At 26.8% G+C, this 16,137-nt stretch overlaps 1 protein-coding gene across 1 annotated transcript; it reads left to right on the forward strand.

Annotated features, from left to right (window-relative positions):
* Positions 1–1,340: 1,340 nt before the first annotated feature.
* LOC135926805 (homeobox protein 2-like) lies at positions 1,341–13,089 on the forward strand. Its single transcript, XM_065462739.1, has 7 exons — positions 1,341–2,033; positions 2,084–2,985; positions 11,878–11,954; positions 12,062–12,139; positions 12,188–12,309; positions 12,677–12,788; positions 13,049–13,089. Exons 1-7 carry the CDS (start codon positions 1,341–1,343, stop codon positions 13,087–13,089), a joined length of 2,025 nt encoding a protein of 674 aa, XP_065318811.1.
* The last annotated feature ends 3,048 nt before the right edge of the window (positions 13,090–16,137 follow it).

Genomic DNA, 16,137 nt, shown 5'->3' on the forward strand with positions numbered 1-16,137 from the left:
AAAGCCTTAAACCCCACCTAAGCTCTGGAAGTAGAAAATATAAAGGCCCCAAACTATGGGTAGGGACCCTACAAGAATTTTAGTTTTTTGCAGGATGTACCTAAAATTGATTATAAATAACTATAAGTTAAATCCTATTGCCTGCCCTATAAATGTTACTAATTTTTAAAATTTTAATTAGTATATAAGATTTTTTGCCAAATTTAATAAAAAGAAATATGCTTTAACATTAAGTCCATTTTTTAAAATTGAGTGAATAATTGAATGATACATATAATATTAATAATAAAGTTATTTGTTATTCTTTTGAAAAAAAATTTTATACAAGAGAAGATTAATAAAACTGATTGTAAATTGAGCTTATAATTAGCTTTCATTATCGCAGATCTTTTATAATAATTACATTTACTATGTGCCTCTTCTTTTCTATAACTTTCAATTTAATAGCGTTTCTTTTCCCCCTTGGTATAATAATTATTTATTTATCGATATTTATTGTATTATAAAAAGTTAATTAATTTATAAGTTATTTATAAATTATGATATATAAACTAATTTTAAGCTCTTAATTTGAAGATGTCATTTATTTTACTATTCATTTTATTTATTTTTATAGTATAAGATTTTCAATCAGAGTTTAAATTAATTAAAATTATAAAAATCTTTTCACATATGTCATAAATGTTAATTATCACTAAAATAAGTGTTGTATTATTTACTATATTCAATATAATAAGCACAAATTAATCCCCTTTATAATATTTATAACTAGATTTTAATTAAATTAATTAAACTAATTAAATTAATTACTAATGCATAAGAAGTATTAATAAAGATAAGACGATTATATATTAAAATGTAATATTTTAATTGATTAATTATTTTTGTTAAATCATGAACCGAATTATTAAATCTAATACGAAATTTGATTTAGAAAATCTCGATCAACAGCCTCGGAATAGTGGCTTAGAAGAATATAAATCCAGTATGTCAAATAAAATATATAATATTTAAATTTAATTAAATTTGCGTTAACGTTGGTACGATTTGAAAATATTTAGAATAGGTTTAAATCATTTAGTTAAAAATGAGAAATTTTAAAGAGTTAATGGATTGATTAGATAATTAAATATAAGGATATAAAAATTATAATATATATTATTAGTTAGAGGGCATTATTTTGTGTTTTACATGTAATAAATTAAATTATCTGCAAAATTATTTATATATTAAATTATTAGTGTCAAATTTTAACAAAATATTTTGAATTAATATGATAAAACAGATTATTTTTGATATTTAATTAAAATTCATTAATAATAGAAGACAAAAACTTACCAATGGATCAACGTGAATTCCGACCCCATGAAAGGAAATTAGATTATAAAAGAATCAATGAGCAATATCGGATTAAACGAAACATTCATAACAAATACAAAAATATATGGTATCCTGTACCTGTTTGTCATGGAAAACAAATTAACAAAACTAAAAATGAAAATACAAAGAATAAAGTTATTAGAAGTATAAAACTTAAAATAGAGAATAGCACAATTAATCCTGAAACAATGGAAAAATTAATTGAAAATGATTTTTCAAACTATGATAGAAAATTAATTAAATTGGGAAATAGTGCGAATTCATATAATTATAACAATAATGACGGCACTTTCCACTTAAACTCTCCTAATTTAAACGAGGTAAATTACTTATCTTATGCCCGAGCTAAAGATTTCTCCCAAAATTTAATACTATCAAAGAGCGATCATCATTTTCTGACTAATAAGTTAGAATCGAATTATTTAAAAGGATCTAAATCTGGAACCCAATTTTATTCTGAAAAACCAAAATCAATGTTTGACCGATACAACTCAAGCATAAATTCTTGTCGAAAAATACGTAGATGTAGAACAACCTTTACCACATTTCAATTACATCAATTAGAATTAGCTTTTGAAAAGACCCAATATCCGGATGTATTTACAAGGGAAGAGTTAGCAATAAAACTAGATTTAAGTGAAGCCAGAGTACAAGTATAATTATTAATTTATTTTTAATTATAAAGTTATTTTTAATTATTAAGGTATGGTTTCAAAATAGAAGAGCTAAATGGCGTAAAAAGGGTGAAAGATATTCTGATGATAGCGAAGAAAACGAGCATTTATTTGGAGAAAATAAAAATAAAATCGATAATGAAAAGGATTATTTTCACAATTCCAGTTTAGATTCAAAAAAGTTTATGAAAGATTCGAGAGAAACCTTAAAGAATGCATCAATTGTTAAAGAAAGTCTCGATTCTCATACATTATCGTCTATTTTTTACGAAATTTTTACCAGTAACGATGATAGTATAATAACCAAAAATATCGAAATATTGCATTCTCCTAACTATAATAAATTTAAATCTATGTTAACTAATAAATTTGTTGCGGATGTTAACAATCTTACGACTTCCAAAATAAAACGAAGGAGGCGAAAAAATATCAATCAGGAAGTAGATACAATTAAAATAAGGAATGAAAATAGTGGTATCAGGTGTAAACCAAAATATGAAGATATTGATGATAGAATTATGATAGCCTTAAATCAATCAAAAATTATGCAGAGTAATAAAGATTATAAAATAAATACATATGGCATTGAAAATTCATTGATGAACCAAATGTATTCCCATAATAGAATCCCAATTATGTGTCCTAATTTCCCCTATTATATTCCCAATCCTGCTAATCCAACATCTAATCCAATTTTAGCTTCAAATGCAACCTTATACTACCCATCTCTTTATTACCATGAAGTAGGTAGAGGCGAATATCAGAATACATACAAGGCCAATTTTGAAAAAAATATTGTTAATAAGACTGTTATAAATGATCGCGATAAAGCTAAATCATTAAATAATGCAACGAAAAGCCAACATTTAATGCACTATTATACTTACCCTTATTTCTATTCCAATATGCCTACAACGACGGATATTTTATAGTTGGAAACTCAAAATCTCATATTGACATACTTACACTTGGATAGTATTCCATCATCCATATTTTTTAAAAAATACATTGCAATAAGATTTCAAATCAATTCTATACGTTCACCTTATTGACCATAATATTATTGATCGATAATTTCGTTATTGTAAATTTAGTTTTTATGAATATATAATTAATTACTAATCCTGTTTTCTTGTATTATAAATAATATAATATTGTAATTAAATAATAAAAGTATTAAGTTATACCCCATATTGATATGAATAGAGTGTCTTTTTGAATTCCTACTTATTAAAAATATAAAAGATTATCAATGCTTTATTATTAAAAATTGCTTGAAAAGATTTTTTTAAAAATGTTTGTTATATTGTTATTTCATTGTTCAATCTTTCAAAATATCTCAATTCATTTTTATCTATAATAAAATTTTCAAATCGTTTTCTTTGTAAATATTTTATAAATTTGATTATATTTTTAAATTAATATTATTATAATTTAAAATATTGTAATTCTATAAGCGTCCAATGAATACAATAATTCCCACATTCATCAATATTTTAAGGGTTTTTAGTCGTAATTAGATATTTATATGATTATTTAATATATGTAATTTTATATTATATAATAATCTACTAATGGTTTTATAGGGATAGTAAACTAATAATAAAAGTTAAAAAATAATAATGTATTTGTGTAAATTCAGGAAACCTATTTTCATAATTTTTAGTTAGCAGTAATAGATTTTTATAGTAATTTATCTTTTCGCGGTCACTCAGAGTGATTTTTATCTGTCATTCCCATATTTTTTTCCTATAGTTTTCTTTCATTTTAGTGCCACCCGATAGAACATTTGCTTTTGGTTATACAAAAACAACGAATTTCAAATGGTATTGTGTAAATTGATAACAATTTATTATCATTAATAAAAACGCAAACTGGTTTGTTTTTTTTCGAAAACGCTCAATTAGGTCGCACTATCATATATACATATATTTTTTGCTTTATATGGTATTTCTGTCTTGATTGATTTATACGTCTCTCCATTTCAGGCGTGTACGCAGGAATTCATTTGAGAGGGGGGGGGGGTAATTAAAAAAAATTTTAAAATTTTTCTATGAGATATTTAAGAATATCTATCAAAATTTTATTAGGACAAATATTGACAATCATATTACACAAATTCAAATAAATTAATAATAAAATATTAATTGTATATAATCAGCGAATGTCTGGGAAAAGAACTAAATAAAAATAGTACATTAAGCATTTAAAATTTGATATATAAATTTAAATTATATTTTTAAAAAAATGTTGGGAATATAGATTAATGCATAAAAATAGGAAAAAAATATGATGTACTAAAAAGGGGTAAAATATAATTAAGGCATAATAATGCAAAATTCAATAATTTGGATTGAGCTATCTGCCTGATTAATTAAGAACTTTTCATTCATTTGAATTGAAAGTATCCTAGATGGAGTAAAAATATTTATTTTATAGTATTTTCCGACTGATCCTATATTATTATTGGAACGATGGGATTGCCTTGATGCGAGTCAAAGTAGACAAGTATTAAATTTAAAGACTATGATTTTGACTCAACAATAACATATAATTTATGAACTGCCCTAATTTCCTTAAGTTCCAATATAATACTTTCAGCTATTCTCATAGTCTCAATCAATTTTTTAAAAATATTTTACTATTTGCAGTGAAGATTTCAAATGATTTTTTGGGAGATTTTAAAATGGTAGATAAATGTAAAGCAAAGGAAAATTTAAAATCGATATTATTTATAGTATAAATTAGCAGCGTATTTATTTCTGCTGTGAATGTGAAAAATAAATATAAATTTGAATATATATGTGATAAGAGATAGGAATCAGTAATATCTGTGAAAATATTTTAGCCGACATCTAAATATTTTGGATGGGAGGGGGCGGATTTCCCCTCTGCCACCTCCCCCACTGCATAGGCACCTGCTCCATTCTTATTGTTGAGTCGCATTCTTTTATTGATTGGGTGGGATGGTAAAGTGATTTTAATTTATAAGATTAATCATAACCTCCTCATCAACTTTATAGCATATTGTGTGGCAGGCAGGTAATCAATGGGAAAGTGGGAAATTTCTTACCCTATCGGAAATTTGCCTGATCTCGTAAATATCATAAGTCAATAAAAATTTCCCCTTATATCAACCCCCTAAAAATGTATATAAAAACATTTTCTACCCCCACCCCCCTTTTTATGGAAGATTTGCCCATAACAAAAATTAATATTAAAATATCTAATACTTCAAAAAATGTGAGAATGGCTCAATCATAAAAATAATAAGATGTGTTGGTTTTGGTTATTTGATTTCTCATAACCAAATCTTCTTGGCGAGCATGCAATAAGAGAACAAAATGATGCAGATTCTGAACCTGTTCTCAAATTATATATATACAAAAATTAAGAAAGAAGGGATAAAAACAAAAGGGAAACTATATTCCAATCTTTTATTGTATAATAAAAAATTTAAATAGAAATTGAATCTAACAGATGTTTTTCAATTATAGTTGATGGTATGGTACATATGATATTTCGAAATCAGAAGCAATAGCTTTGTTAGTAAGATATATTAAAAATGGTGAAACGACTAAATCGGTTAAAAGATTAATAGATATATATATATATTGTACGGATAACCCAACTGATAATACGATGCAAACTTATTTCCATCCTTCTAATTCTTAGTTGGGAAAAGCTATGATGGAACCTCAAATATAAGTGGAAAGATAATTGAAGTATAGATTAGAGCGGAGGCCCCAAAGGCAGCCTTTATTTTGTGCTCTTGTAATCGATTAAATTTAATCATTGTTCAATTATTCCAATCAAACGAATAAGAAATGTTTCAGGGATCCTAGACGAGATTCACGCATATTTCAATGGTGTTAAAAGATATGCAGTACTTAAAACATGTCAGAGTGCTGTACTGACCAAATCGAAACGATCTTTGCATATCAAGAATACCACTCGGTAATATTATCTTATTTGATTAGATTTCAAATGTTTATTATATACATAGAACCTGGCTATTATCATATAAAGCTATTCTAAAAAAAATTCTACTCTATGATGTAAAGAGAGTAGCTTTGTCAAATTTAAAGGATTCTGATCCTACCATTTCTACATGGAGAATGCAATTGTTTTTTTTAAAAATAATTCTGTGTTTTGGATAGTTCAAAATATGTTTGTATTGTATAAAATTACAAACCATATCGAAGTACATAAGGTTTGTAATAAAGCAAATTCAAATGACAAATGTTTGCCTGTTGTCCATTCTGTATCCATCTTTATATTATGATTTTTATTAAGCCATAATGAATTCAAATGATCCTTAGAGGTTTCGTATTTTAACATCCATATTTTTCTATGAATTTTGTTGTTTTTTCATATGGATTTTAATGATTAACGGCGAATGAAAATTTAATAACCAATTTTTTTTAAATTTGGGACCGGGAATCAGGGTTGCCTTGTCCCCCCATCAGCGAAAGACTCCCGCAATTTTTTAGTTTACACGTAGACATATCTCACCTGCAAAGCTACCGCAATTGAAAATCTCCCGTAAAAATCTATCGCAATTTTTTAATTTCTGCCGCATTTTTTTTTTTAGTATTTTAACGTTTTTAATATATAAATAATAATTTTGAGAGACAGTAATTGATTATTTTTTATTTTTAAAATAAATTTTAAATATTTATTTGAAAATGTCCAGTTAGTAAATTTCTTTCTATCCTGTTTTATTTTTATCCAATAATAAATCAACATCATTTCATTCATATAAGTCAGTACAGGGGAGTATATCAATATCGATTGCAATACAAAAATATTATCCAAAAATAATAAATAATACAGATGCAACTACAGTTGCGGAAATCGTATACAACTATCATGTAGTTCAACATTCACAGAGCTATATCATCACAATGTGGGTCGAATCTTTCCCATGATATTTAACGACTCAAATATAAGTGCAAATCTTACTTGTGGTAGAACAAAAATGAGCAAGGCTATCACAAGTGTTTTAGTACCTGAATCCTAGAGGTCAATTATAAACGATTTTAAAGATGGGAATCCATATGCAATTACAACAGATGCATCTAATAAGGGAAATATTAAAACATTTCCCTTGATCCTTCACTATTTCAACAAGAATAAAAACATTTCAATAAAACTGTCAAAATTTTTTTCCTCGATAGTGACAAATCCAACGTAGCTAACCACACAATGGTAAATAGAGCTGATTCAGGGTTATCAATGATTTGCATGTCAGCTTTCTGCACTGATAATGTCTCTGTAAATTTTGGCAAAAACCAAAGTGTATTTACCGAATTGAGGCAGCACAATAATGAATTAATACCAATTGGCTCTATATGCCATATACTTCATAATTCTTGCAAGAAGGCAATGAATGTACTATCTGTAGATGTTGAAATAATTGTGATGAAATGTTTTAACGAATTTAGTTCATCAACTAAAAGAGGTAATGAATTAAAAGAGTTGGTGGAGTGGTCTGACTTGGAATGGTGTGAGTTGTGGCGATATCTACCTATCAGGTGGTTATCATTAATTCCTGCTATCGATAGAATTTTAAAATTTTACAAACCCTTAAAAAAATACTTCTTAAATAAAGATTTTAAAAGCTGTCCAAAAATTTTGAAAAATTATATCGAGTATATGAAATGGCAGAAGCATATTTGGGTTTAGTTTCACATGTAGGAAATCTACTTCATGCAGTTAATATTCAGTTGCAATCAGAATATTCTTTATTAATAAAGATTCACAAAATCATGCTACAGCTCTGTTCAATTCTACAGTTAAAAATTGATAATAAATTTTATGGCGCTATTGCTAGAAATATTATATTAAAATGTTCAAAATACTCTAATTAATACATTTTTAAATGAAGCAGATATTTTTATTAAGACAATTTTAGAATATTTACTATCAAAATTTGATTTTAATAATAACTCTATTTATAAATATTATGACCTTGGAACAGAAACCATCAATTGATGATTTTTATAATTTAATATATATCAAAAATACCGAAAGACATTAATGTCTTGTTTGAGGAGATTGTAATTCTCTCTATTTTTTATGGTTCGCCAGAATACTTAAAGTTAGTTAGATGGTCTAAAAGCAGAGGAGAAATGGGTAGAATTTTTTCGTAATAACAATAAATCCCCATGCTTGGAAAAAATATGCGAGCATGTCTTCTCCATACCTCATTCTAATGCCTCATCCGAGCGCATTTTTAGCCTGATGAGGACTGCCTGTAAAAAGGAGAGAAATCGGATTTCTTTAACAACATTAGAGGCCGAGCTAATGGTTAAATAAATTTATAATATGTCATGCCAGGAATTTCATAAATATCTCAATAACGACGGTAAACGTTTAGTTCCATTATTTAAATCTCAAATAAAATATAATTAACATTATAACTATATTTAATTTTCCATATTTTTTTTATATTTTATAAAATATTATTTATACATTCGCATAAAATAAATATATTTTTTACATTGTAAATCAAAAATAGAGAGCATTACAATCTCTTCAAACAAGACATCAATGTCTATCGGTATTTTTAAAATATTTGAACATTTTAATATAGTTTTAGCAATGGCGTCATATAATTTATTGTCAATTTTTAACTGTAAAGATGAACACATCTGCAACATAATTTTATGAATATCTATTAAGATTCTTCTGATTGCAACTGCACATTAACAGCAGGTAGTAGATTTCCTACATGTGAAATCATTCCTAAATATACCTCTGCCATTCATTATTGAAATTTTTTTTAAAATGTTAGGACAGCTTTTATAATCTATATCCAAGAAATATTTTTTTAAAGGTTTATAAAATTTTATAATTCTATCGATGGCGGGTATTAGGAACAGATCGCAACCAACATTGTGCTGACTTAATTCTATAAATACACTCTGTATTTTTTCAAATTCACTGAGGCATTATCAGATCAGAAAGCTGACATATAATTTATTGATAATCCCCAGTCTGCTATATTTACCATTATATGGTTAGCTATGTCTTTGAATTTTTCACTATTTGAGGGGAAAAAATTTAATAGTTTAATTGAAACGTCCTTAATTTTGTTGAAATAGAGGAGGATCAAGGGAAATATTTCCCTTATTAGATGCATCTGTTAGAATTTCATATGTTGTCCATCTTTCAAATCGTCAAGAATTGACCTCCTGGATTCAGGTTCTAAAACATTGATGATATCCTTTCTCATTTTTGTTCTACAAAAAGTTTTCATTTATCTTGGAGTCGTTAAATATTATGGGGAAAGATTCTACCTAATTGTAATGATAAGTAGCTCTGTGAATGTTGTAATACAAGATAAGTGATTACAATTGCCGCAACTGTAGTTGCATCTGTATTATTTCTTATTTATGGAGAATATTTTTGTTTTGCAATGAATGTAGATATACTCCCCTGCACTGATTAATAATGTGATTGAATAATAAATAAAATAATTATCATTGAAATGAGTACATATCTTATTATGTATTTAAACTTGGTACGTGATAATTAAGCGTCTATCCCTATAATGTTATACACACACACGGTAGATTTCCAATTGCGGATATTCACATAAAATGTTGTAAAACTAAAATCGTTTTTTTTTATAAATTAATATACTTTAATAAATCAAGATGTTATTTTATTTTGAAAAATATTTACCGACTTTGCATTTATATAAACTAATTATAAAAAATAATAGGCGGATAATTAAGTCAATTGGCCATCAAAAATTTTTTTTTAGCAATTTTTATATTTCTATTGCAATTTTCATATTTCTCCCGCAAAATACTAAATTTCTCCCGCAATTTGAAAATTTTGCCCTGGCAACCCTGCCGGGAATACTTTTGGAGGCCATTTCGGGCAGCAAAATTTATGGGTCGAAATGGGTGGGGGGGGGAGCAGCCCCTCCGTGGCTAAGGTCGTGCCAAAGATAAGGCTATAATTATCAAATCTTTTATTATTTTTCTGAGGTGGGTGATGTATGAATTTGTTTGCACTATATTCAATAAAACCTTATATAAAATATTAATTATTCAAGTTATAAAATATAAAACTGCTTAATTCACAAAATATTAAACTGAAAAATTATATTTTCAAAATTTTCTAGTCAGAATATTTAGACCTCTACCTCAGCCGGCCATTTGACCAAGCTGAAAAAGTCGCTGCCTATGAAAATCACGCCGACGCACCTTCTATATTTATAATGGCGGCGCACGGCCGGCACATAAATTTTTTATAAATTATCTTCATATTTTATACATTTTTGTTTCAATGATTAGTCATTACCACACATTGACGATTCCAATGATGATAATAACAATAATGCCCCCAAATGAGAATATTAAAATATGTCCCAACCAGATCTTATAGTATATTAATTGTGCTCAAAAGTATATCTGGAAATAATAAAAATTTAATTAGTTATGAAAAGAATTGGAAAACATTATCGCAAACTATCTATGAATCGGATCTCACAGAGAAACTATTAATTTGTTTTCTAAATTTAAAGAAAATAGTTGATTTTCCAAACATTGAACTTGGCATTACTTTTCAGAAAACGCATTTAATAGTAAATGATAATGATAGCTCGGAATATTTCAGTTAAGTAAAATACTTGCCTTACAATTTCTTGCCTGCGATTTGTAAGTAATAATATTTTAATTTATTAAATTTACAATTTCAAAAAATATCTAGATGTTGGCTACTCTTCTTGACCTATGATTTTAAAAATTGTGACAGTATATCTAATCAAGCAAAATTGCACATCGTCGGAATTTATTAATAAAAAACTAAAACTTAAAGAGTATGATGATATTAGATAAGTAAATGTAGAGATTAAAAAGCAAGAGGAAAATTTCAAATACAAATTATCTGACAAGCTTATAAACATTCTACATGCACAAATTATTATCATAAGTTAGAACAAGAAGGTCATATTCTTCTTCAAAAATGCCTGCCATTCACTGAATGTAAATGTTCTAAATTTTTCTAGAAAAAGGAGATTCGAATTCCCGAATTTTTCCACGCGAGCCAAAAAATAAATTCTTTGTGTTCCGGCAACTAGCACACTTAGTGAAAGAATTTTCTCTGCTATTGGGTTGACGTTGAATTCAAGATTATCCTTATGTCCGGCAATTATATATAATAACTATAAAATTACAAATAAGTTTTAATTTATAATTAGTTATATTTTCAATAAATATGTAAAAATAGATATCTCTTAGTAAATTTTATTTTAATTTATCTTTTCTTAAAAAAAATACAATTATCAATTTAGAATATACATATTAATGTAAAATTTATGTCAATGCGCAGATTTACGCAGATTATATTAAGGCGGCGAATAAGCGGCGTGCCGCCGGCCACAGATTAGATTTTTTAAATGCGCCAGCCGTCGATAGTTACATCGGAGCCAAGTCTAGTTTGATTTAATTTTAAATGGTGCAATAAATACGACCTTTTTATATTATTTTTGAGTGTGTTAACTAAATCAGGTGTGGGAGATAATTTTATCAAATTTGTTGTGTCTCTTTTTAGGGACTTGCGTTATATAATACTTATCCAAGAACAAAAAAGGTAATATTTAAAATATAGCATTACTATTTAAAAAAAAAATTAAATTAAAATCAAAATGCGATTTAAAAAGTGATTTTTAAACGTGCCATATAAACATTCATAGACGACAATTCCAATATCTATAATATATATAAAAAGCCTTGTCACAAAAATACCGTTACGCTGACACTCTCACACTATAATATATATTTAAAAAATCGTTATTTACGAAAAGTGCCTGTGGCCCAATCGGTAAGAACGTCGCTTGCAAATCTAATGGACTATTGAACTTAGGTTCGAATCCCGGCAAAGGTTTTTTTTTCTTAAACTGGCAAAATTAATCAAATAGTAGATACGATTCAAAGTTTGTAGTTCTTGGTAAATTTTTTGATTTAATTACTATTTTATTATATTTTTAGATTCCTGCACAGATACCATTCAACAAAAAGATATTGAAAATCAACAATCAAATTGTAGTACTGAAAATCAAGAGCAATGTATTATTATTTCAAGATCCTTAACAATAATTTTTGTTTCAAATTTAGACATAACTGATACATTATATTATATTTGTAGATTCCTACCATTCAACAAAAAGAATAATCAACAATCAAATTGTAGTACTGAAAATCAAGAGCAATGTATTATTGTTTCAAGATCCTTAACAGTAAATTTTTGTCTCAAATTTAGACATAACTGATCATTATTATAACATACAACTTCTTGGGGCTAAAAATGATAATTTACAAAAATAAGTTATGCATAACTTTTAAGTGTATTTAATTTAAAATTCAAACTATTAAATAGGTATTCTTATATTTTTAAATTTTAGCTGCCAGGAAGGTACAGTAAATTTTTGTCTCAAATTTAGACATAACTGATCATTATTATAACATACAACTCCTGGATTTTCTTCTATAGTAGCTAAAAATGATAATTTACAAAATTGAGTTATGCATAACTTTTTAGAGTATATAAGTTAAAATTCAAACTATTTAATAGGTGTATATTTTTAAATTTTAATAATATATCAGCATAAGGAGAAAGCCAGACGGAGACAGGAACTTTGTCGAAGCAAGAAAAAACAAGGGCAAAGTCTTACTGCATCAATATCAAAGTGTAGTATTACTGAAAATCAAGATCATTGTAATATTGCTTCAACACCCTTAACATGTCTTAAATTTAATTTTATAATTAGAATAAAATTTAGATTTATGATAGAAATCATATTGGGTAAAATATAAAATAGAAATGCTTGAAAATTTTTTAATTTTAAATATGGGCTAGACATTAGCCTGAAATTTTTTTTTGCAGAAATCACCAGGACTGATTAAAAAACCAAGCCAATGCAACTTTCATTGATTTTATTTTTAATTGAATTATGACTTTTATATATTTTATTTCAGTTCTCAACGAACAAAATTATTATGGTCTTTGGCAGGCTTGAGAAAATTTTCCCAACAATATGGTTTTCAGAGATTTACCTATCTCCAGACTTGGGAAAAAATTACAAAATAATTATGGGTTGGCCAGGTTTGAGAAGAAATTTATCAGACCAATGTCTAGCCCATATTTAAAATTAAAAAATTTTCAAGCATATCTATTTTAAATTTTATCCAATATGATTTCTATCACAAATTTAAATTTTATTCTAAATATAAAATTAAATATTAAATTACAATAGAAATAAATGGAATATAAAATTTAATTTAAGACATTGTTATTAAATTACAATAGAAATAAATGGCAAAATTTTGTGAAAGTTGCATGGGATTTGGTTTTTTGATCAGGCCTAACTATGTCTGCAAAAAAAATTTCAGGTCAATGTCTACCCCATATTTAAAAAATTCACAAGCATCTCTATTTTAAATTTTATTCAATATGATTTCTACAAATAAATTTTATTTTAAATATAAAATTAAATTTAAGACATTATTATTAAATAACAATAGAAATAAATGGCAAATTATTGGGAAAGTTGCATGGGACGTGGTTTTTTGATCAGGCCTGCTGTGTCGGCAAAACAAAATTTTGAGACCAATGTCTAGCCCATATTTAAAATTCAAAAATTTAGAAGCATCTCTATTTTTAATTTTACCCAATATGATTCCTATCACAAATTTAAATTTCGATATTTCTAATACCCTTAATGCTCACGGATTACATTGCAACAATTTTATCTCTTTTTTTCCTAAATTTTACTATAAAGCATATTTATTACCAAATATACAAACTAACTAATTACTAATGTTGTTAAACGGCTTAGCGAAAACTCAACCAGGTTTTGAGCCAAAAATTTGGCCCACTCAAGCCGATTATTGAGGCTAAATTTATTTATTTGAGATTAGTGTTAGTGTTGCTAAACGGCTGAGCCAAGCCGGCAAAACCCTAAACTCAGCCAGTTTTTGAGTCAAAAATTGACTAAGGTTCAAGCCTCCTCATCAGTGGCGTATCCAGAATTTTCTTATGGGGAAAATTTTTTTGGGGGCTTCGCCCCCAAAGCCCTTTTACCTGACCTTCGGCCAACTTTCCCCCGGCCTTCGGCCGGGTCTTATTAATAATAATTATATTTCTATTTTTAACTATTATTTACTAATTCGTACTTATGGATATTTCAAGCCTATTTTTTATTATTTCAAGTTAGGTATTTTATATTTAATAAAGTTTGTTTAAATGTAAAGTTGAAATAAAGTGTAATGTCATTTTTTTATAAAATTTGCTTTAAAAACTAGCCTCAGCTTAAATTCTCATACAATATAAGGTATATAATTTTTTTATTGAAAATATTAATAGTAGTGTGTATAAAATATTGACTAGAAAATAATTAAATTAACAAGTTTTTTTTAACTTCTTATCAAATACAATATTATACAAAATATTTTCTAGAATTATAATGTGATTTTTAATTTTCGTGGGAATGTTGTCAATTCATCAAGAATTTGGTTTGTCGTTGGAACCAAATCTCTGTGGATATTTAACAGAGCTAACCATTTAGCCGAGATTCATTTTTTATCTAAAAACCGTTCTTTTATTTGCGATAAAAAAGTATCTAAGAATGGGATGAAACTGGATATTTTATAATATTATTCAGTTGAGCCAATATTTATTTTACATCTCAATAATGGCCTAGGCTAGACGAGGTTTAATTAGTGTTATATCATAAGATTTAGCCTTCGATTCAACGTCTAGATAAATATTATGAAAATATTTATCTACATTCATTCTTATTGTATCTACCTGTTCATATATATTTTCCGCCAAATCAATAACCTGAACCAAATCTAAATTTGGTTTTTGTAAATTTCTACAAAGTTGAGCTAAAAATAATTTATTGATGCAACTAGCAGCAATGATAAACTCTGATTGATCAATTGAATTCAATAATGATATATCGCTTCTAACGACACATTGCTTTTTTTCATGCTCAGTGTAATATAAATTGAATATAAATTGAATATAAATTGAATATAATATTAACTTTTCGTTTGTAAATTATATAACCTGAAGGATTGAATTCATGATATATATATACGTGATATTTTGTATTAAATATACTTTTACTTACTTTTATTTAATAAAACACTTCATTGGCGACGATATTTTTAGAGAAGATTTATTTGATTTATTAAATTTAAAGTAAAAGACTCAATGGAAGTAGCTCCTATTAAAGTTGAAGATTCAATGGAAGTAGTCCCTATTAAAGTTAAAGTCTCAATGGAAGTAGTTCCTATTAAATTCCATATTCCAGAATTCGTCAAAGAAAAAGTAAATATTCAGGACTACTTATTTAACTTGGAGTTAATTTATAATGTAAGAAATATTATAGATTTAAATACAAAAAAAGACCTGCTTTTAGCCTATATCGGAACAGACAATCTTATCAAAATTAAGAACTTTCACTTTCCAATAAATTTAGAGATGATAAATTATGATACTTTAATAAAAAGCTTAAATTTGGTGTTCAAGGATAGTTCGAGTATTTTCGTAAATAGGAAAAATTTTTTTACGCTAAAAAGATGTAATGAGACGATTATTGACTTTTCATTTAGGGTTAAAACTGTCTGTTCTCTTTGTAATTTTAAACCGCCTTTTGATGAACTTTTAAGAGATATATTTATCCTAGGAGTAGGCTTACCTGATTTGGACAAAGAACTTCGGTCAAAGTATATCGAAGGCAATATTACTTTTGAAGAGACCGTGCGTTTAGCGATCGCGCTGTCTTCGTTGGAAAATGAAACCCAGACTGAAGTTAATAAAATAATTAAAAATAAGCCAACACAGGGTTCGAAAAATAATTATTTTAGAAATAATAATTATACTAACGTCAATAGATTCAATAATAATAAACACTTTAGTAACAATTATATTCCTAATAATAATTATAGACCTAGTATCAAACCTAACTCTATTCAAAAGAAAGTGATATGCTTTCGTTGCGGTAAGGCAAACCACATAGCGAAAGATTGTAGAACCCATGCCATACAAATGATTCTGC

This window comes from Gordionus sp. m RMFG-2023, chromosome 1 (genome assembly GCF_954871325.1).
Source record: "Gordionus sp. m RMFG-2023 chromosome 1, tfGorSpeb1-WG-v2, whole genome shotgun sequence".
NCBI lineage: Eukaryota > Metazoa > Nematomorpha > Gordioida > Chordodea > Parachordodidae > Gordionus > Gordionus sp. m RMFG-2023.